We start from the raw sequence: 24,826 nt of genomic DNA, 5'->3' as shown, positions 1-24,826 counted from the left end.
AAGAGTGACAGACATCAGGATCTGGATTTCACAGACTCTCTTAGTGGATATTATTGCTTTTCGGGATATAAAATCAAAACATTTAAAACTTACGTGCCTAATTTTAGGCACCTAAATAAAAGCCTGATTTTCAAAGATGTTCAGCACACGCAACTCCCACTGTGGGATTTGCAGGTGCTCAGCACTTCTGAAAGTCAGGCCACTTATTTAGATGCCTAAATATGAAATTAGGAGTCTACTATACCTCCAAGCTCCTAGGTTTGAAAATCTTGCCTGGAGTTTTTATTGATATAGACAGTGAAATCTCTCCTAGTGGCTTGTTATCAATTTATTAAACTAAATACAAGTGGAGTTTCACACACACGTAGAAAAGTATGGCCATTATTTTATTTTTTTTAAAGGAACCTTTTGACTGTCAGAAGTCTGGACAAAAAAAATCCTTGGACAGGAATATGATTCATTGATATGTCTAATAGATTAAATCTGACTAGGTTTAAGGCCAAAACCAGAGAGCCAAAATCTGTCAGAGGCTCTCAATGTCTCCTCTAAATAGGAGGACTAAAAATAGAACTGATAATCCTTACTGGCTTAAAAGTGAAGATTGAGTATCTCCCAGGCAGGCAACCCTATACCAGTTGCTTCAGGGTGTTTGTGATCCACATCTTGCCCTTACAAGATGGGCACAGTTGAAACACAGAGTTTTTTCTGTTTTGTTTTTAACTGGACTCGGCCATGGGAGATGGATTTACAGAGGGGGAGAGATCTTCACACCTGCTCCAGCCCCTTTACGCAAGCTAAAAGGGCCAGAGCAGCATAAAGGGGGCCAAAAAGCCCTGGCTGCAGCTGGCACAGACACTGCTTATGACAGCTATACGGCTGCCTTATATGGACACCATTTCAAGCTGGGAGCAGGAGGCGCATGTTCAGGGCAGGGCAGGATCACGCAGAGTAGTGGAGATTCCATGCAGCGCTACTGCCCATCAGGCAGTTCCCAGGGCTATCTAAGGTCAGCTGAAAGTTTCTTGAGGTCCCATAGCAGCCCATTATTGGGAGGGCACAAAGCTGACGTAAAGCCACTTTAGCCAGTCCCTGGGCAGCTAGTTTTGTACTGCGCCTCTTACATGTGCAGCACTGAATCTCACACAGGGACTCTAAATGAAAGCAAAGACTAACTGGACCTGATGACATCAACAGGACTGAGACAACAACGCACCTCCAACTCCAACATTTCAGTAAATTAACAATGCTAACTCTATACAAACGAGAGCTGGAGTTTTGAAATTGGAAAATAAAAACAGCCAAACGTAACAGCAGGAGAAGCAGAAAGAATTCTGAACTCATTTCTCCATAGACTGGAAAGGGGGGAAAAATGAAAGAGAGAGAGAGGTCTTGAGAAAACAGCATCTTAACATCTTGCACTGAACATTTACTACTGCACAGAACCATGAATGCTGCTCCAATAGTCATTAATCTTCTAGAGGGTTCAAACTTCAATGTAAAGGGCTCACATGCACCCAGAAGAGCAAACTTGTACTGACACTATTTGAAGGATAGCATGAAATTCTTCCTTAAACGGAACAAGTATGCAAAAACATGGCTATGAATTGTTTCAAAAAACCTTAAAGCTAAAACTAACCTGGACTTTAATCTTCCTCACTGAAATATGGAATTGCTGATCTAGTCATTGTACAACAAAAATTTTTAAGTCATGAGGAAGAAAGCATTTTTACAGAGTGTTGATGAGATTTTCAGTAAGCCAAAACCTGGCTGCCTCTTTGGTTTTCCTTGTATATCTCTGGAACTCAAATGGAGGCCTGATGATTATTCTAACCTTCCTCCCCTCTCCCTCAGTAACATCAAGTCCTTTTGCTGATCACAGATTGAACAGAGCTATTTTCAGAGTTTAACAATATTCTCAGTGGCCTACAGAGTATGGTGGATCTGTGTAACAGAAGGTGAAACAAGCATATCTGCAAAAATTACAAGCTACATTTTTCAATAGATACTGCTTAAAAACAGAAATGTTTATTATTTAAAAGTGCTCCAAGGACAGTGACCCATCCACCATCAAGCAATAAACAAAAACAAAACTGTCCTTTTGCATTCTAAGTATTAGTGTAGGCCACTCAACTGAAATGTCTGAAGTATGACAGTGGTCACGAATAGTGTCTATTATAGTAAAGGTTGCAAGACAGTTTTCACCATAACTCTGTTTTCACTTGCTCATAACTTCCTCATGAAATTCAGATTTGGACTGCATTTTCCATGCTTAGTCTCTTCCCACAGATGATGGTGGAAGTTTGAAGTCATTTTTGAGTTATGGGAAAGTAAAACAAAAACAAAACACAACACACTTTTGCGTTGTAAAAGAAAAGTTAACCATTCAGCAAAAACAGCCAAATATAAAGTTGATAGTTGGCATCTAAAAAGTCCTTACTGAAGAAGCTTTTGCTTGGAGTAAGGTTTAAAAACATGGTTTTAATATAAGTATTTATAAACGTTTAAAAATAGCATACTGATCCTGCTTTCATACAGTATTCTAATCTATAAAGTTTCTTGGGTTCCTACACCATGCTCAATGCTATAGTATCTGAGCCTTCCAGTAGCGTAACTAACATCTGTCACATTCTCTCATTTTCTTGCCAGCAGAAGGAAACACGTGCAGTGGAGCGTTTTTTCTTTTCTTTTACTTTTTCAAAATATATTATAGTGTACACACACAACACACACATTTACATATTTCTATGTTTGTTAGAGAAATCAAGGTCATAGAAGAGTGCCTGGCACTTAGAGTAGAAGGTAGTGGTGGTTATGGTTATGGTGTGATGGTTATAAGTTCCTGTGGTCAACTTGATGGTAATGGTATAGTTGCACGGATAAAGAATAGGTAGAGGTGTGTGTCATCTGCATACTGCTGGCATGTTAGTCCGTGTCAGTTCCTTTAGTGGATGCATGCAGATGTTGAGAGGACTGGAGAGAGAATCAGTCCCTGTGGGACTCCATAAGTGAGAGAGGCCCAGTTGTGAAGGTGTAATTTCCCATCACTGCTCATTGGGTGCATCCCTCCAAGAAGCACTCAAACTATTTTAGCCCAGGACCAGTCTCCTCTCTCAGGTGAGAAAATTCACAACATGTAAATACAGAATGCAAGTGAAGTTTACATATCTTGCTTTAGGCACACATATTTAGAAATATCAGTATTTAGAATAGGATTGCTTAGAAGCGTAAACAGCAATAAAACCATTTTCATTAAGGTGGCTTTCTAACAGCACTAAAATCAGTACAAGTTACAGGATGGAAAAAACCATCATTTCCAAAATGATATTACTTTAATAGGTATTCATTCCACAAACATTCATTTTAATGTTAAATGAAAATGATAACCTTCAATATTTATATTCTTGAACACAGCAGTTCCACCTGAGGTGTTTATATTAATTTGGCTGTACCATTTCTCTAGCAGCAAAATAATGATAAAAATTATATTTAGTCTAGTCACATAATGTAATCATTGAAATCATTCTTATAATTATCAAACGACCTTTCTGTTCATTTGTAAATTATGCCCCCAGTTCTATTGATTTCCAGGTTGGTTTTCTTCCCTTCTTCATCTTTTTGATGGATGTACCATGAACTATCAGTTCTGAAGTACAAAAGGAAGGCTCATGATTCCTTCCTACTGTATTCTGAAATGACTTTGTATTACTTTTTACTTAAACTTAAATATCTGAATTTCCTTGCTGAAAATCTATAAATTTCCACAGACTACAGACTTGGAATTATTGCGAAGATTATAGATTTGTTTAGATCACAAACAGATATAATAATATTCAGTATCTGGTTATTTGTTTCTTTAAAAGGGACTTTCTCAGAGTGAAGACTGTCTGAACTGTGCAATAATATTTACTTCATACAACAGACGGACCTTCTTGACACGATTTGGGATATCACACAAACGGTTATCAGCAAACATAGAGGTAACCACTTTCCTCCAGGAAAGCTGAGGATATGATAATCCTCCCAACAGCAGTTGTATTTTAGAACTTTGCTAAAGGAAGAGGTGAAAATAGCACACCCGTAAGTGAAATCACAACTCTTGTCAGTCACCAAGCACCACCCTGGGAAACAGAATAGCACATTCAGAACTGGTGTTTATTGTCATAATACCCAGTACACCAATTCATAAGTCAGATATTTATCAAACGTCCATAAAGAGTGTGGTGTGAAAGGTAGCTCACTTCCCATTAATCTCTAATTTATACAAAAAATAGTATAAACATTTCCAACTCTAAATGCAGCTTAAAACACCTACTGTATAAAAATAAATCATCAATTGTCACAAAAGGAAGATATTTTAAGTTGTCGGGAGCTAAAATTACAATGGGAAAGGAGGCCACAATATGCTGATTATTAATTTGTATATGCACTTAATGAATATCATTGCAATATGATTTTTCCATATATTAGCAGAGAGCTAAATCACTTTATGAAAAACAGTTTCCTTGCAATCCTTATTAGCCTATGGTTATTAAAATTGTGCAAACATTTATCACCATCTAGTGGCAGCCTGATGAAATGAAAAGCGAACTATATAAATTTCAAATATTTTTCCCCCACTCTGAAATTCAAAGTACTCTATTATACATTAGCTATCAGAGAAAGTGTGTGACACATCTGTTATCATAAGGGGGAAGCAGCAACACTAAAGTTATTTTTAATTTTCAATATTTTCGGTGCCATTTTAAACAATGGCTGACTGGCCAGGGCTTTGGGGTTGTTTTAGATTCTTTTGGTTGTTGTTGTTTTACAATATCCCTCATCTCCTAAAGCCAGAGGTGTGTGGAAAGGAAATAAGCGAAGTGTTCCTGCTTTCTCAATACTGTCAGCTTTAAAAAAAATATCATTTTCAAAACAGCACATACTGGCACATCCCAGATGTAACCTATATTGTTCACAGCTCTTGTATAATGTGTGCTACCAACCTCTGTGTTAGTTTGGTGTAAGCAGGTTTTTTGCCTTTTCAGCTAATACTTTTCAAGACACTTATTGCATTCTGCTTGTCAGTCATGATGACGGATGCAATTTCGATTGCCCCAGTTTCTGAGAAATGGTCAGCCTTGTCTCTTCATTTTTAACTCTTCCAGTGAATTAAAACCACGTAAGGCTATCTAATATGAGAGCATTTTCGCCTTTTATTACTTCCTTCAAAGTTCTCAATTCCCTAACATGCAATTTTTAATATAAACAGGAAATTAAAATAGTCTAGATTAGCAGTATTTGTTCAACAATTTTCAGCAATATACTGTAACACAAAAAAAGTTATGCATTTGATTTATTTAGGCTCTGCTTCCCTCCGATTAGCACAAAAATCAGCCAGATGAATTAGTGCACAATTTGGATGTCAGGGTTCAGGCAGATTGTTGAAAAATATATATATATTTGCACATTGCATGAACATAACAAAAATATTTTACTCCAGGGTTCGCGCATTTTACAGTTGCTTGCAGGGACAAGTGTCAACATCTGGTACTTGTATTCACACTATGATAATCTATTTCTCAATAAAATTTGTCTTTAAAAAATGAAAATAAAACTAGCATAAATTTCAAATGTAAAATATAGATATTACTTTAAAAAATTTCAGAGCCACAGCTTCAAGACACGGTGATGTGTGCCAACATTGTTTCTTACTTCCTCATTGCATGTGGGGAACAGGATCAAAAACACATTTGCCTGGATTTAAGAATGCAAATGACCAAAAGTAGGCTTACTCCATAAACTTTTCGATGTGATGCAGGGCTCTTTTAGCCACTATTTAAAAAAATAAAATAAAATAAAAAAGAATTAAATACAATGGGGCTAGATCTTTGAATCCAGAAGACTACTTACTATTCAAATGAGAAGGCAATTTCCTGACTGACACTGAAGGAAAAACGGGTGAGGATACAAAACCTCAATAGTAATCATTAAACCAAGACAAGATTTTTGTTTAAACAGACAAGACCGTACTTAAGGTTGCTGGTTCAGGCTAAATTAATTGTCCCAGTTAGCCTCTGAGCTGAAGTCAAGTTTTCTGCTAAAAAAGCATCATCTATGTAAGCTCCACACACTGTACTTATGGTTTCTGAGAGTGTACTGTCCAAGAACAAAATTCACAAATACTGTTCCATTAGCCTAAAACTCCAAAGAATTAACCCAGGTTACACATATTTACATTTGAAGAAAAGAGAGGTGTATTTATTGGTGACACAGTAGTTGCAGGTAATTAAGCATGCCTTTTGCAGTTAACTAACCAGATAAAAGTAATTTTGGGTCTCTGCCAGAAGGACATTTTTTAAAGTATACCATCAACTTCTGGCTTTACAATACTGTTCTAAGATGACAATATAGTAACAAACCTGGGACCACAATCCTAAAATAAACATAGGGAGGAGGAAAGTGTAGCTTGCTTGGTAGAAAGGAGGGTTAGAAGAATATTCTGAGGGGGATCAGGAGAACTGAAAGGATTTTGGTAGTTTGGAAGAGCAAATTCAGGCTGTGGCTTATATCACAGAACAGAGTTTTGCAACTGGAAAGAGGATGGGCACAGGGTGCATGACTGGAACAGGACGCTGACGGTGAACTGAAAAGAGCCATATCACTAGTGGTGAGGGAGGTTTAGGACGCCTGGCAATAAGTGGGTGCGTATTCCTATGTTCCTTCTTGCCCCAGCCTTTCCGTTTTCCCACTTCCTCTCTGTTGAGCAACCTACCCTCTCACTACCTTAATTCTAAGCACATGCTCCCAGCTGAGCTTGTGCTGCATCCAGACAACCACGTTTCTCACTCAAGACACTGGAGATCAATAGAGATTCCTCCCCACAACCCTACCGCCAAAACACATTACTACTATATCTTATGAATGTGCAATAAGGACTGTGGTACTCAAACGGTTCAGAAGTACTTGGATTTCAGTTATCCATTTTGGATTTCACTTGGAGGTCGTTCACTCAGATGCAATAAAACTCAGGGTTTTACAACAGATGGAATTTATATGCAAGTTTAATATTCAGTATACTTTTTGACACCATACCTATTTGTTTTAATATATAAATAGTGAAAATAATAATGCAGAAATGTCTTGTGTAGTCTCTCATAAGTTATTCATGCCTTGTTAGACATTTATAATTTTTTTTTATATAATATTCAATTGAGTTGACTGGTTTCTCTCTCTAGTATTTAGGTAATTTTATTTTAATTCTACCAGTGATGTTCTCTTTTCCTTCCTATCATTTTTTAGCTGTAGTTGAGGAGTTGAAGATCATTAGTGAATTAGATGGGATCTAGTTAATTCATTCCTTCTTCCATGGAACCACAGTTGTATAACTTCACAAGGCTTATATTGTAAGGTGAGCAATGGTTTGGTTATTTCAAGTCTTGGGAGACAGGCCAGTCCTTGCCTACAGACAGCCCCGCAACCTGAAGCAAATACTCACCAACAACCACATACCACACAACAGAACCACTAACCCAGGAACTTATCCTTGCAACAAAGCCCGTTGCCAATTGTGCCCACATATCTATTCAGGGGACACCATCACAGGGCCTAATAACATCAGCCACACTATCAGAGGCTCGTTCACCTGCACATCCACCAATGTGATATATGCCATCATGTGCCAGCAATGCCCCTCTGCCATGTACATTGGTCAGACTGGACAGTCTCTACGTAAAAGAATAAATGGACACAAATCAGATGTCAAGAATTATAACATTCATAAACCAGTCGGAGAACACTTCAATCTCTCTGGTCACGCAATCACAGACATGAAGGTCGCTATCTTAAAACAAAAAAACTTCAAATCCAGACTCCAGCGAGAAACTGCTGAATTGGAATTCATTTGCAAATTGGATACTATTAATTTAGGCTTAAATAGAGACTGGGAGTGGCTAAGTCATTATGCAAGGTAGCCTGTTTCCTCTTGTTTTTTCCTACCACCCCCCCCCCCCCCCAGATGTTCTGGTTTAACTTGGATTTAAACCTGGAGAGTGGTCAGTTTAGATGAGCTATTACCAGCAGGAGAGTGAGTTTGTGTGTGTATGGGGGTGGGGGGGATGTGAGAAAACCTTGATCTATGCAGGAAATAGCCCGACTTGATTATGTAAAGAGTTGTCACTTTGGATGGGCTAGCACCAGCAGGAGAGTGAATTTGTGTGGGGGGGTGGAGGGTGAGAAAACCTGGATTTGTGCTGGAAATGGCCCACCTGTTGATCACTTTAGATAAGCTATTACCAGCAGGACAGTGGGGTGGGAGGAGGTATTGTTTCATGATTTCTGTGTGTATATAAAGTCTGCTGCAGTTTCCACGGTAAACATCTGATGAAGTGAGCTGTGGCTCACGAAAGCTCATGCTCAAATAAATTGGTTAGTCTCTAAGGTGCCACAAGTACTCCTTTTCTTTTTCCTTGTAGTAGTAGCTACTCCTGTTGAAGTGAGTTGATGAACTGTATGTTCACTGACAATATTTTGTTTAAAAACTTTTAAGTAGTTATTTATTTGGAGTTTTTGTTGAAGTGCTGTGCCTCCTTACCCAAATCCTTTGTATTAGTCAATGACTGTAAAGTGCTGTAAATAAGAAATATATAGAGAATCTTAGCTTTGAATAATTTTAAAAATATGTGAACTGACATTTTCTAGCTTCTAGGATGGTATTAAAACAATGTTGGCTACATAAAAAGCAAGTGTCTAGGTACTTTTAAATCTGAAAATTATTCTTTATATTCATCATCATTTTCTTTGGGTGCCTGTAATATATTAAGCATAAAATATCTCCTATTATCATCAACAAAACTTCATTTGAAACAAGGTAAGCTGTACCAAATTAACTGAAATACATTTTGAAGGACAGAAAGTAAGTGAGCTGTAGCTCACAAAAGCTTATGCTCAAATAAATTGGTTAGTCTCTAAGGTGCCACAAGTACTCCTTTTAATTTAACTCTGAAGCCACTGTTTGTTTCTCATATAGCAAACTGCATTGTTAACCCAATAGTGAAAACATTTGCTACAGGGTTTGAATCATTCACCAACTAGAATGGCACTGACTGCACATATCAAGAAGACAATATGGTTAGTTTGTAGGCTAAGGGCAATTTGCTCTTTCTGAGCAAGGGAAATTTTTGCAAGCCATTTGCAAAGAGATACTGGTGTCAAGCCCTTAGGCAGTTTACCCTTCCTCCCTTTGAAAAACACTTTCTAACAACAAGGAAGGAAGGAAAAACAATGATTTAAGGGGGAAAATGGGATTATAAATAATTTGCTTCTCAACTCCAAGCTGTTTAAAGGGGCTTCTTCATGCTATTCTGAATATGAAAAAATATATTTATGTTCTAACCAGACAAAAATAAAAATATTCCTCCCACAGGACAAAGAAATCTTGTCTTGAATTCTGTATGTATAGACAAGACAGCATTGTTCTCTGTAGCATTCCAGTGCTGAATTCTATGGCAAACTGGACATTTTGCAGTAGCTTCAACTAAATTTAAATAACCCAAGTACTTTATATTCAATACAACAAATAAATACAAGCTAAAAATAGGACAAAGAAGAACAAATAAGGAGAGCACGGAGAAAAGAAGAAATAAAACCTTAGGTGCTCACCAAATTTCACCTCTGATCATAACTAGTCATATTCTTTAGGGAAGGAGTCTGTAACATGAAACATCTAACACACCCTTGTAGTTTATTAATAAAATTAAGTTACATATTCCTTGGTTTATTTTTATATTCAAGTGCTAGGGTACACCTCCATGTTTTCAGTTTGCATCAGCTTTTTTTTTTTTTAAACATATACGCACTGTAGTAGTTGCTGATGAAAAGCTGGAGGTCTTGGCAGCTGTGAAGGTGACATTTAAGGATATTAACACCCAGGAGGGAAATTGTGTGAAGCAGAAACCAACCAAAAGGTGATTGTGCTGTATGCAATTGACAAGAAATGCATCTCACCCCTGCTCTCCTTCTAGTGCAAGGTCAGAGATGATATTTTTGTTTGTGCTTGATCGCGCAGTTCCCTAGGCCAGCAACCTTTGACAAGAACTTACTGCCTCCACTGCAACCAGCAGTCATGGATAAGCATATTAGCTAGATGTTTTTGCTAAAATGAAGTAGCTAAAAATGGTTGATTAAACTGAACAGTGCAAACATCTCACAGCATTTGGATTCAGGCTCTCTGCAGCCTCAGGCAGACAACACAGCAGCAGTTTACATTTCGTTCACATTTGGAAATGTAAATGTCTAGAAATGTAATTAAGGGCAAAAGATTCTTCTAGAGGCAGTTTAGGTTATAGATTCTGAGACAAATTCCAGGACTGCAGCTTCGTGGACCTGTGTACAAATCAATTGCACAGAATTCTAAAATCCAGTCCTGGTAATTAAAAAGGTTAGCCTTTAACCATACTATTTTAATATAGCACCAGCCATATGTTTTCTGTCACGGTGAAGTTTTTCAATTTGTGGAAAGGATGAAAACGGCTCTCGTCAGAATGTAATTCAGAATGGAAAAAAATCAATGTTTTTAAAATCTCATAATAAAATGGCATCAGGAACTTCTGTGTTTTGACTGATCTAATATAGTCATGATTCTATCCTTGCACACGACTATTTGGGAATCCTTTTGTTTACTGAAGCATGCTATCACTGACACCAAACATGTAACTTACTGTTCAGTCAAAATGCAGGTTTTCAACACCATCTCAGTACATCTCTTGTTTTTCTTCCCTTCTGTCCACAGTTCTCTGGTAGATGTTTTATTATTCTCCTACTCCTTTCAAACTCATTCACTCTGCTCACCTAAAACCTTCCTTCTCATTGCCCTTGGTTGCAGGCCCTTCTTTTCCAGTTATTTAAACCTTCTTCCCCTGACATTTTTGCCACCTACATCCAACAGGTTTCTCAGCTTCTCCAGTGCTGTTAGGCAAGAGCCACTCCTGGCTGACAGGTGTCACTTCAATAAGAAAGCAGCTGATGCTTAAGACCAGCGGTACTTGGGGTTAGTTTGTTGGAATTTTTTAAGCACCCCTGCACAGAGGCACTACAAAGATGGGGATGTTAGGAAGCCAAGTTGGGGAAGAAGTGAATAAGACAAGGGAGGGAGACAAGGGAAAAAGAAGAGGTTAAGTTATTCTAGCAGAGAAAACAAAAAAATTATCAGCTATTGACAGTTAGGAAAAAGGTATTTTGTATTTTTTTAAATTACCTTAATTTTGAATCTGGAAATATTTCTCTTGGCATAAAAATTATATGGTCTGTTCTGTACTTTCCCTTGCCCCGAAGACCTCACTCACACCTTTCTGCTGTCTTGCTCACTCTTGCTATTCTTCCCCAGTTTGAGAGAGAGACAGGCAAACACCCCTACCCACACTTCCTGGCTCATGCTACTCATTCTCCAGAGTCCTTTTACTCTCTGCCTACATCCAGTTTGGCTCAAGAGGTATCTCAGGGCCACATCTTTCCTAGCCCTAGAGAAACATCTCAGTGCTTTCTCCTTATGAGACTTTCAGTACTGACTGAGATTCAGTATCCAGCAGATACTGATAACCACATTCGATATTCAAGAAATTCAGAAAGCCTGGAATTATCACATCCCTTTCCTGAATATTGTATATCTCCACACAGTTGAAAAATACTAGTACTGTATATGTATTTCCGGTCAAAACTAACACACACAAACTTGGACACTGTCTATATTATACTCAGTTTAAGGCATCAATCCTCCAAAGACTTATATGCATGCTTAACTTTGATGGGGTCCCACTGAAATCAAGGAGATTACTCACAAAGAAAGTTAGGCACCTGCTTAAGTCTTTGTAGGAATGGTTCCTAAGCATATGTCTTCACTAGCAATGTTAACAAAAGCTCTCCCAGCACTGTAAAAAACCCACCCCCATGAGGGGGGTGGCTCCCAGGGCTGGTGCACTGTCTACACTACTACTTTACAGCGCTGAAACTTGCAGCATTCAGGGGGGTGTTTTTTCACACCCCTGAGTGAGAAAGTTTCAGCACTGTAAAGTGACAGTGTAGACAAAACAGCAGGTGAATAAAACAAAAACAGGAAGAACAAGGTAACAATGAGATGATAATGGTCAGCATGATGATAATGCCCCATCTCAGTCAATCATGTTTTTCTTGCATGATTTCTCTGAGGTCATAAACCTAGTAGTTCTCCAGTCAATCATTCGGAGTTTCAGGAAAGAATAAGTAGAAAAGATATAAAATTTCTCAAATAAAATAAAAAATTCTTTAAAAATCAATATTAGGCCTCCCTTAAAAGTCATAACACTTAAAGAGAATATTTTCCTCTTCCTTTGCACTTCATCCTCAAGAAGAGCTGAAAATGTCTATCTTTTCTATACCACACAATTCGTTTGGAATTGCTGGAAACTGTGTCAGGTTTCCTTCATGCCATGGTTTGGGAGTGAAATATCAAAGTGAAATTTCAGTACATTACTTTCTGATGCCAATTTCTCTGCACTTCTAGCTCTGGAAAACATGCTAACCTTATTAAGTCAACATAACAGCTACATAGTTCAGCTTGCACACAAAACTTTTGTCTGTTTTCCTGAAATCTAGTGTCATTTCAACACAGTCTATGCCCAGGAGATAGTCAAAGTACTTCAGAGAGGTGCTAGTGATAGAGCCATCCAGCAATACAGAATAGGAGGGCTGCTTTAGAACTATGGGGGATTCTCTGATTATCACCAACTAGAAAGTTCTTGTGATTTTTTTAAAGGGTTCCATCGTGTCCTCAGATTTCTGTGTATCCAAAATTATTAAATAAATTGACTATAACCCTGTGTAGCTATAGGAAATAAAGTTTACACTAAATATTACTGAGGGACAAAGAAAGCATTTAAATCTGTGACTGATATCCTCGGTGGTGCAAAGCATCCACTATTCCCATGCATTTCAACGGGAGCTGGGGTTGCTCAGCACCACTCAGGGTTTGGCTCTGTATCAACATAACCGAGTGCCCCAAGCTAACAAAATCCCAACATACACTTCCTCCTAGTATAAACTTTAACCAATTTGATAAACATCTGGTGCTTTGTTTTATTATAGAATTTAACAGTGACCTTGCTGACATTATATTTCATTCTGTATTCTCCTGAGTTTAGGTGCATGAGATTCAGAAATCAAAGAGTTAGTTAAAGGTGTCTAAACATGCTAAATACAGTTTACAATGCTAACTGTAGGCAGCGTTCCTCCAGCTGAATATTATGTGTCAAGGTGGTCCCCTAGCATCAAAGCATCTATTAACACACTAATATCTTTTGCCCTGACCCAGCATGTGTGCTCTCAGGAGACCAGTAAAAACTAATTTATTTTTCTAACTGGCTTCAGAAGATTGAGTGTTAGGAAATGTGTGTCACCTTGCTTTAAAAATGTGCACTTTTTTCCCTGTACTAAGGAGCATTGCTTCAAGGACTGAAAGATGTCCTGCTGAGAATCACAGCATATTAGGAAAGAACTGAGTAAGCACTGATAATTCCCATTTGTCAAGAGGCATTGCCATATAAATTCAATTGAGTACTCCAAAGATGATAAAACTATTAAAGGAACACAAGATATTTAACATTCCTAATAAAATAAATGATAAAATTATGTAATATGTCAAGTTCAAGACAAAGGTATATTTGAGACAATAGTTTAGAAGTTTGCCTGGAACAGTTTTTACCAATTCACTTAAGAGTTCATTCAATTATTTACAAGTATCTATACAATTTATTAGAAGACATTATTAATTTGAAGAAGAGGACCTGAGCTTTGCTAATTAGTTTGTAGGACATTAAATATCCCAAATTCTTGTGTGACATGGATGCAACATTGTAACTTTACGACACTGCACTGCTATGGAGTGGCAATGACAAAGCCTAATGTCATCACATGACAACTTTGTTTTAAGAGAAAGTTTTAAAAGTAGCAATTTGGGGGGGGGTTACAAGGCTCAGGAGATTACATCAGACATCATATTGCCAGCTTTACTCTGCAACGTGACTATACAAAGATAGTTGTTTGCAGTGTTGTTGTAGCAATGTTGCTCCCAGGATATGAAAAAGACAAGGTATGTGAGGTAATCTTTTATTGCACCAACTTCTGTTGCTAAAAGAGACAAGCTTTTGAGCTCCACAGACTTGAAGAAGAGTTCTGTGGAGCTGAAAAGCTTGTCTCTTTCACAAACTGATGTTGGTCCAATAAAAGATATTACCCCATCCACCTTGTCTCTCTCATATAAAAATTACTTTCTTAATCAATAGATCTTCTCCTTGAGTATATTCAGAATTGTATCTGCTTACTTTAGTGGCATATATATTATATATATTGCTGTAAATCCTGCAGAATCCATACTATTGTTAAAACAGAGTAAGCTGGACTCTATTCTTTCTTGTGCATGAATACAAATGTTTACTAAGTTTCATTCAATTACATCTAGGCAACCAAATGGCATAATTAGAAGACAATGAGGAATATAAAAACGCAACTGAAGGCCTAAATAATACGCAGAACTTCTGTTACTGGTGATTACATACAAGAAAGAAAGAGCTCTGAGCTCTCTCAATCAAAACTGAGTTTGCAAGGTTGCAGTTAAAAGATTCATTTGAATTGTAAAATGAGCACATTTAATATTAAAACACAACCACGGAAAGTCATGCCATTTGTATTAACACAGGAAGCCCTCTGAAGATCAGACTGTGTCTGTGTTTCAATGTGCAGTGTAGTTGTAGCCATGTTGTTCCCAGGATATTAGAGAGACAAGACAGGTGAGGTTTTTAATCTTTTATTGGACAAACTTCTCTTGATGAAAGGGACAAGTTTTCAAGCACTCTGGAAACTGTAAAAGATTTGTGTTTAAAGAGATACCATTCCCTATCCTCTGTCATTTTTATCACTGTCTACCCACATTTACTCTAAAAGAGAATGATCATACTGTAATACAAACAATACAACACATACTGAATGTAGCAATTTCCATTTTCAAATAACTGTACACAAAATCAAATTAATTAATTCTCACATCTCCCCAGTGGAATAAGTGTCCTCATTTTACAGGTGGGGAAACTGAAGCTTAAACGTTAACTACTTCCCAAACCACACCAAGGAAGTCAGTGACAGCTGGGGAGGTCTTAGCTCCCTGTAATAGACTCTGACCATGACTAACACTACAAAAACATATTCATAAAATTTAAAACAGACTGGTTGCCAAATAATCCAACTGTGATACTGCTGATAAGCAAGACCACAGTACAGATATTTGAGAACAAAGTATTTTGATTAGGTTTGGTTTTAGTATTAACATATTGTTTTCCAGATAGAACAACACATTCTATAATAGCAATACACTACAGGGTGTTGCCATTTAATAGCATTCCTTCTGTGGGTATGTCTACACAGCAAAAGCCATGCACAGACTAGCCAACTGAATTCAGCTAGTGAACGTAACAACAGCAAGGAATACAGCACAGCACAGCAGATTTCAGCGTGGATAGTAGAAACCTAGCACAAACCCTGGGTACGTCCTCTGCTCACTAACCCACTCTGAAGCCTGTACCATGCTGTCTTTACTGCTACTGTTAGCCACAGTAGCTGGATTCAAGTGAGATCAGGTAGGATAGCCTATGCACAGCTTTTGCTGTGTAGACATACCCTATATTGAGTAAACACATGCAGAATTTAGTCTTGCAGCCCACTTTAGACAGATGCCTGACTAGTACTTAAATATCGTATCTTTTTCGTTAAATATTTCTAATAGCTGTTCCTGCAAAGTTTACAGTGATTTGCTGTTAACTAAAGAAGGTTAAAGAAATGTGTTCAGTTTGTTCAACATGCTCTACTTTAACTAGGAATATTCCATTTCAATAATAAATTATTACAAGATGATGGAATGCAAATTTCTTCTGTGCATATTTTAATTTAAATCAGAATATAAAAGCTATTTTATGTTGGACAAAACTGCAAATTACATATACCATATTCTCAGTAAATAACCAGACTTGGGGAAATGGCAGAGTAGCCTGGAAGGTGCACAGAAAAAAAAGTAAGCTGCATAATGTTTCTGTTTTTATCTATTAACACAATGCTTGGAGGTTGGAACTGTATTAAGATGTCACCAAGAAATGTCTGCACTCGTAATAATCATTTTAAAGTGGAGTCCATTAAATTGATGCTATGTACTACTGTGGCATACTAACATCATTAGTAACAAAAACACATTTTCATGCTAAGAAGGGTACTTAAAATTATTCACTAATTAAAGTAGGAAGCAAATACATATTTATTTTAAAAAGTTACTGAACTGTTCTAATTTGCATGCCCAGAAACCTTTTATGCATAGACCTAAGCACAACGACCTAGGTTTGTCTGTATAGATGTTAAAAATTCTATGGAATTTTTCCAAAGAGTTAGATTCACCTACATAATCTTGGTAAAAGCTGCATTCTTACTAACACACATCCTCTCTCATGTACAGTGGGTCTAGCCACCATTCCTGGATTCTGGGCAGGACCGTAACTATTTGGTCATATGATACCTGGATGGGGAGTAGACTGTGCTCAACCAATATTACAGAGGCTGGAAGCAAAGTCAGGCAAGTGGTGTCACATATATGCACGCACTCATACGGCCAAGGAGCCCCAGACACACAAGCACAGTCATCACCAGTCTTATGCACTGGCCATTCTCTACTGACTGAGGCAACCGGAACCTGTCCTCTGTCATGAAAATATTTACCAAACTGGAATCAAGTTGAGCTTCTATGAACTTTGTTGTCTGTGATGGTGCAAGAGACAACATCTCATAGCCCTGGTCTACACTGGGGGGTGGGGGGGAAGGGGGCGAAATCGATCTAAGGTATGCAACTTCAGCTACGTGAACGTAACGTAGCTGAAGTTGATGTACTTAGATCGACTTACCGTGGTGTCTTCACCGCTGTGAGTCGACTGCTGCCATTCCCCCGTTGACCCAGCCTGTGCCTCTCGCGGCACTGGTACAGGAGTTGACAGGGGAGCACTCGGGGATCAATTTATCGTGTCTAGACTAGACGTGATAAATCGATCCCCGCTGGATTTATCGTTGCCCACCGATCCGGCGGGTAGTGAAGCCATACCCTTAGTTCACCAGGAGACCAAAGTAGGGAGAGAACATGATCCGGGCTGTTTCAGTCTCTTTGTGAGACCCGCCTCTGATCAGGCAGACATCTAGATACAGGTAGACACAGATTCCCTGGTTGCTATTCTCTGTGCCATCAGCATCATGTGCTTTTCCCTGTGACAGGCACTTGGCGAAAACTCTCAATGCCATGGAGAGTCCAAAAGGTAGAACCCTGCAGTGATTTCATTTGGCCCCTACTATGAACCTCAGGTACTTCCTGTGGGCTAGATGACACCTGAACTTATGACAGCATATGAATTTGTTGTCCGGTGGCACCTTAAAGACTAATAGATTTATTTGGGCATAAGCTTTCATGGGTAAAGAACCACTTCTGCTGAAGTCCTCATCCATGTCAGTTTCTTGAGCCATATTTGATACTGCCTCCAGCTTGACTACTGGAACTCCTTTGTACATAGCTTCAACAAGTCTCAGCTTTCCATGCACGGGTGTAATCAGGAAGGCCAAAGCACAATTGGAGTTGCAGCTAGCAAGGGATGTGAAGGGTAACAAGAAGGGTTTCTACAGCTATGTTAGCCACAAGAAGAATATCAGGGAAAGTGTGGGACCTGTATTGAATAGGGAGGCAACCTAGTGACAGATGATATGGAAAAAGCTGAAGTACTAAAGACTTTTTTTGCCTCGGTCTTCACAGACAAGGTCAACTCCCACACTGCTGCACTGGGAGCACAGTATGGGGAGGAGGTGAGCAGCCCTCAGTGAGGAAAGAACAGGTTTAGGACTACTTAGAAAAGCTGGACATGCACAATTCATGGGTCTGGATCTAATGCATCCGAGGGTGCTGAGGAAGTTAGCTGATGTGATTGCAGAGCCATTGGCCATTATCTTTGAAAACTCCTGGTGATCGGGGGAGGTCTCGGATGATTGGAAAAAGGCAAACATAGCGCCCATCTTTTAAAAAGGGAAGAAGGAGAATCCAGGGAACTACAGCCTCACCTCAGTCCCTGGAAAAATCATAGAGCAGGTTCTGAAGGAATCCATTTTGAAGCAATTAGAGGAGAGGAAGATGATTCAGAACAGTCAACATGGATTCACCAAGGGCAAGTCATGCCTGACCAATCTGATTGCCTTCTATGATGAGATACCTGGCTCTGTGGGTTTGGGGAAAGCGGTGGACATGATATACCTTGACTTTAGCAAAGCTTTTGATACGGTGTCCCACAGTATTCTTGCCAGCAAGTTAAAAGAATATGGATTGGATGAATGGACTATAAGGTGGACAGAAAGCTGGATAGATCGGAAGCGATCAACGCTCAATGGGAAGCGATCAACGGCTCAATATCTAGTTGGCAGCCAGTATCAAGCAGGTTGGTCCTGGGGCTGGTTTTGTTCAACATCTACATTAATGATCTGTATGATGGGAGGATTGCACTCTCAACAAGTTCACGAATTGCACTAAACTGGGGGGAGACAGATACGCTGGAGGGTAGGGAGAGGGTCCAGGGTGACGTAGACAAATTGGAGCATTGGGCCAAAAGAAATCTGATGAGGTTCAACAAGGACAAGTGCAGAGGCCTGCACTTAGGACGGAAGAATCCCATGCACTGCTAGAGGCTGGGGACTGACTTGCTAAGCAACAGTTCTGCAGAAAAGGACTTGGGGATTACAAGGGATGAGAAGCTGGATATGAGTCAGCAGGGTGCCCTTGTTGCCAAGAAGGCTAATGGCATTCTGGACTGCATAAGTAGGAGCACTGCCAGCAGACTGAGGAAAGTGATTATTCCCCTCTACTCGGCACTTGTGAGGCCACTTCTGGAGTACTGCATCCAGTTTTGGGGCCCCCCACTACAGAAAGGATGTGGACTAACTGTAGATTCCAGCAGAGGGCAACGAAAATGATTAGGGGGCTGGGGCACATAACTTACGAGGAGAGGCTGAGGGAACTGGGATTATTTAGTCTGCAGAAGAGAAGAACGAGGGGGGATTTGATAGCAGCCTTCAACTACCTGAAGGGGGGGTTCCAAAGAGGATGGAGCTGGGCTGTTCTCTGTAGGGGCAGATGACAGAACAAGAAGCAATGGTCTCAAGTTGCAGTGCGGGAGGTCTCGGTTGGATATTAGGAAAAACTATTTCAGCAGGAGAGCGGTGAAGCACTGGAATGGTTTACCTACGGAGGTAGTGGAATCTCCATTCTTAGAGATTTTGAAGGCCCAGCGTGACAAAGCCCTGGCTGGGATGATTTAGTTGGGGTTGGTCCTGCTTTGAGCAGGGAGTTGGATTTCTTGAGGTCTCTTTCAACCCTAATGGTCTCCTGAGGTCTCTTCCAACCCTAATCTTCTATGATTCTACAATTCCAGAATCTATCATAGGTAGAATGCATACTCACATGTACAAAGAAATGAAACATCTCCTTTATTATATCTTCAAAGAATTCCATTAACCTTTCATTTCAAATTGCCATTCAAAGTTAATCTTGTTTTTAAAGTAATCCATAAACATATTTCAGCACATTCTACAGGTTTTGTTTTGCCCTACTTTTGCCAAGTGCGCTGTCCCTTCACAGAATCTCAACCTAGTCGGTAAAAGACTCTTTTTGGTGACCCTTGCCATCTGGAACAGCCTTCCTGTATCTCTACTCCATTAATAAAACATCTAAAGCACCTTCAAATATAATATGAAACTATTTCCTCTATTACATCCTGTACCCCTCTGCTATTTTTTTAAATCTTGTAACCACAATATTTAATTCTAAAAATTGTTTGGGTTATAGTGTGTATGACCATCACTGTATAAGATAAAAGTTCTGCTTAAATAGGGTGGATTGATTTAAATTACAATTATTTAAATCACTCATTTTAATCATGACTTAAATCAGCAAGCAGGAAACCTTAGTTTAAATCACTGGTTTTATCTTGGTTTGCATTTGTGCTTTTTAGTTATTTTCCTTATTAAAGGTTAGTTTTCATCAATTAGTATAACCATTAAAACATGTGACTTTGCAACCAAAGATAGCCTTTACACTAAATTTGACCTACTTTTTGATAGCCTGGAGGATATACTATATCTATACTAATTTATTTAAGCAATTACATAACTTAATATACATTTATTCAGAGTCTTAAATTTTTATATTATGTTAAAAAATGGTGACTGGCCCATTTCTTATTAACTAGATGATAGGGTTTTTTGTCAATCTGTATTTGGATAGAAATTGGAAATCAATTAAAAATTTACAACAGCAGTTGTTTTCAAATTGTTTTCATTAGTTAAATAAAACTACCTTAAATGTGCTTGATACCTAAGAAAAAAACATCAAAATACTTTTTGCACTTAAACTGATTTTTAAAATAAAGGATTAACTTCAGTTACTCAATTGACATTGTTTCCAGTTATCATAAGCCAGATTTTTTTAAAGGTATTTAGATGCTTAAAGATGCAAAATAACTGCCTAGTGGGATTTTCAAACTTTAACAGGTTAGGTGGCTAACTCCCATTAAAATCAATAGGAGTTAGGCACCTAACATACTCAGACACTTTTGAAAATCCCATTAGGCACCTCTCTGAAACTTTAGGTGCCTAAATATTTTTTAAAATCTGGCCCCACATCCTTCAAATTTTTAGAATTAGCAGAGCTCATCCCCTCCCACTTCATTTTTATTTATACATTTGAAAAGGAAAAACAAGCTTTCCTGCTTTTTTAACTCCCCAAAATGTCATCTTAACTTTGAGTGAACTAGTCCAAATGAAGAAAATATTCTCTGTATCTGCTAGCTAAATTGAAAACAAAAGTAATTAATGAAAAAGCTTTTCTGCACAACAGAAACTAAAAGTACTTACATTTGGAAAAAAGTAAATACCAGTATTCGCTCCATGGTCTGAAAATAATATATATAGTAATGCAGTGCATGACATCGTGATACATTTACAAGCTTGCACTGACCTCAAATGTTAAGATGTTTTCCTTTTGATTCTCCATCTAATTAAAAAAGCAGCATCTTTTAACTATTAACATGTGAGAGGGCTCATGTTTGCAGTTTTTTTTATTTAAATGACTTTAATAGTTTACAGTAAATGTAGTCCTAACATAGGCTGTCATAATTTCAATTTTAAACAGGTTTATTTTAAAAAAGAAAAATGTATTAAATTTAAATTTAAAAAAAAAATCCATCAACTTTTATCCACCCTGTGTAAAAACTATTTGCCCTTTATGGATGGTTTGGGCTCAGTTCTACAAATTAGCTCCTGAACATTTTCATGATTGCCATGCTTTGTTTGGTAGACAGCATGGTCAGGTGGTAAGAGAGCAGAATTGGGAGTCAGATTCCATTCCTGGGTCAAGCCACTTACCATTACTTGGCCTGAGTTTATCTGTGAAAAGCACTGAGTGTGTGTCTCTCACAAGAATTTGTGATGTTCAGTGTTTGTGAAGTCCTTTGGAAGTCCTAGGATATAAGTAGCTACACAATGTAAGTGCATAGTATGAAGAATTATTTGAAGTCCAGGAAATGTAGCCTATTTGTAAAGGGCGCCTTATTAAGCAGCAGCAGCATTTTCTTTTTTTTTTTTTTTTTTTTTTTTTTTAAGAGAAACTGCATTTGTAAACATCTGTGGGAGCATCAAATGCACAGAAATTGGTACAAGGGACTTTTTAAAAATAACTTAACTACATACAATAAAATAAGTAATACAACTTACCAACATCCATGGCAGTTTCCATGAAGCTTTTCTGTCTCGAAGCAAATTCAGCTAGCAACTTTTGTTGCCTCTCTCTGGCCTTTTGTCGTCTACATGAAAGATATTAGAAATTTACTGAAGAACAGTGAGAGAAGAGTTAAAAATGTATTTTCTTGGGTTTATAGCATAGCAGTTAGCACTCCACACAATTGCATCTGAGATACAAGATTTACCACGGTCCCCTCTTTGCATTCATTTGTTAGACAGACAAATGAGGAATCTAATACCCTAGAAGTGGTCCTTGATGATGAATGATGACTAGTTTTTGTTGGTTACACGGGAAGGGATGAAAGCCAGACAACAAAACCAAAGGATGATGATCTAATCAGGACTTACCAGTGTACAAGAAATAAGGACATTACTCCTGAATGTTATTTTTGTACCGCATTAGGGAAGAGCAACTCACAAAAAATGGAAGCAAGCCGGAGAAAAATGGCAGCATCAGTATACACATCCCCACAATAACTTCTAGTGTCCATACTTTTCTGCTTCCCTTGCAAACAGTGATTAAAATTTACTAGTCCAGGCCAAAAAACAGCAACAAAACTGCCTGATTTGTATGCCATTGCCTGTGATCGGGATAAAAGAGGATAAAGGAGATGGAGTAGGAGGAGGGCACAAACACCAAATTCTTGTTTTAGCTATCCATTTAAAAATATGTACAAAATGTATAAGACATATAAAAGGATGCTAAGGTTGCAACATCAAGCATTCAAAAGTTAAGAAACACTAAAATTAATGCTGCTCAAGCAACCTAGAGACTGATTTTTCCAAAGATGCTGAACATCCACAACTCCAACTGACTTCATTTGCAGTTGTGAGTACTCAGCTCTTCTGAAAATCATGCTCATGGTGTCTTAAATTGGGCCCCCAAAAAAGGAGTACCACACAATTAGTGGTCACCTAGGGAATTTTGGTTTCAGTGTCTTCCCCAGGATCACAAAGGAAGTCCATAGAAGAGCCAGAGGTAAAACCAAATTGTCCTGGGTATTATTCAACTGCTTTAACCACAAGATCATCAATGCTCTTCTTAAGTTGCTGCCTACTAAGTGGTTCCAAGTTCAAATTAAATGAAAGAAATATGGTAACTCCATATATTCAGTTTCATGTGACTAGATCATCACCACAAAATTAGCATACGTTATTTAGCATAAAACAGCCTGGGAAAATATCCAAACTCTGCTCATAAAGAGCCTCAGGACAACACTAGAATCAAGACTGAATTACTTTTTTCAACCAAAGATGATATCAATGATTTTAATCCTTGCTAAGGTTTTGAAAAACCTCATCAGCAGTTGCTTACACTGGTGGGAAAAAAGTGGCCTTTAAATGCCAGTGCTGCCCGCTCATTATCTTTCACAGGTCTGGTTTCTCCTCATCACACGCTTCCCACCCAAAAACACAAACAAATTAAATTAGAGCCAATAAAGAGCCAATAAATAAATATCCCTGAAATGAGCTTCTAGCGCTGTGATATTCACTGTTTTGTCACTCCATTTTATTTTTTTAAATTAAGTTTGCTTTGGAAATGTTTTGGAAATGCACTTTACACAGTTTATGTTCCTATTAACAAAGAAAACTCACTAATTTATTTTATTTATTTTAAGATACATTTTAAAATATCACAATAAGTATAATGATACCTATTAATTGTTTGAGAATTTGGAGGAATCAGTCACTAGGCTCTCTGTAGGCTGTCCCATCCCTCTCCTCCCCTTCCCCTTTACTGAGAAAAATGACACACACACGCATTATATGGAAAGATAAAATTTTATGTTTTAAAGGAAACAAAAAGTCACCCTTAAAATTAAATCCACAGTAAATTGTACAGTGACTCAATAGGACCCTGGGAATGAAATTATTTACACTGATTAAGTAAAATATAGTTTTAAGAAAGGGCAAGAGTAATTAGAAACTGTTTTTCTTGAGCAAGTATTATTTAACTTAGTCAATTTTCTTAGGCATTTTTAGAATTCAAGTATCCCCACATCCGCACATATTTATTTGTCACATTGAAAAGTCACCACTTTTTAAATTTTTTTTTCTTACAACAATTTTAAGATTGATTATTTTAGAGGATGCATCCGTAATGTGAGACAACCTCCTATTGGAATTATTGTGGTAATTTTTCTCCAGAATTTTTTCCTCAACCTATGCTTCGTTTTTACTAAAAGAGTCTGACTGTAAATAGAGAACCTTAATAAGGAGACATAAACAAACTCTGACAGATTCAGTACAGCTCAGTAATTTTCCATGATAGCCCAAGGGCCTAAGATACTGAGGCTGAAAAATATTGTAAGCAGCTCAGTCTCTCCTCTAGCTCTGTCTTGGTTTCTATGGTGACAATCGATCATGTGAGAGATGCCAAGTTTGTCTTTGTAGGTTGAGGTAACTAGAAATGGGTCATCACTGAGTGCTCAAACACTGCCTGCTCAATCTTCATTATTACAAAACTAGACTTGAAATACAAATGTCAATTGAAGCTTAGATTCATGCTGCTCACATAGTCATCAGATTAGATCCATTTGAATTCTAAACGGTCACAAGGTACTGCCTGTTAGAATATTTGTTTCAAGTCTTTGCAAACAACATCGCTGATTCAAGTAGGTAGAAAAATAGTCATTTGGATGACAAATAACTGGAAATTATCATTTATCATAATCAAGTGATCCTTTGAGCTTTATTCAACATAAAAGTATTCAGAACATGTCTGCTCAAATGTCACATCCTTTACAGAGAAAATGCATGGAATTACCCTTTATTACATGAAAAATACAGTTCTGTTTCACTTATTCTCTCTTCCCCTCTGTTTAAACTGAAGAACCCTCAGTTGCACAACTGAGGCATAAGTATTTCAAAGTGTAGCACTGTATTTTTAAAGAGACAATCAGCACATTTAAAAAAAAGCAAGTTTCACCTTCTAAAGTTTCTTCTTTAGTTCACTGAATGATTGAAA

At 38.0% G+C, this 24,826-nt stretch overlaps 1 protein-coding gene across 4 annotated transcripts in view; it reads right to left on the bottom strand.

Annotated features, from left to right (window-relative positions):
• Nucleotides 1-24,826, bottom strand: part of UBR3 (ubiquitin protein ligase E3 component n-recognin 3) — a 211,114-nt gene that overhangs the window by 80,271 nt on the left and 106,017 nt on the right. For all 4 annotated transcript variants that reach the window (XM_075117938.1, XM_075117939.1, XM_075117940.1 and 1 more), the window contains one exon: nt 21,832-21,920. In XM_075117938.1, coding sequence (XP_074974039.1) covers nt 21,832-21,920 — 89 coding nt within the window. The remainder of the gene's footprint in view (nt 1-21,831; nt 21,921-24,826) is intronic.

Source organism: Caretta caretta, chromosome 11 (assembly GCF_965140235.1).
Source record: "Caretta caretta isolate rCarCar2 chromosome 11, rCarCar1.hap1, whole genome shotgun sequence".
NCBI classification, from domain to species: domain Eukaryota; kingdom Metazoa; phylum Chordata; order Testudines; family Cheloniidae; genus Caretta; species Caretta caretta.
The sequence above is the reverse complement of the archived record's forward strand: the minus strand, read 5'-3'. Positions and strand labels throughout refer to the sequence as shown.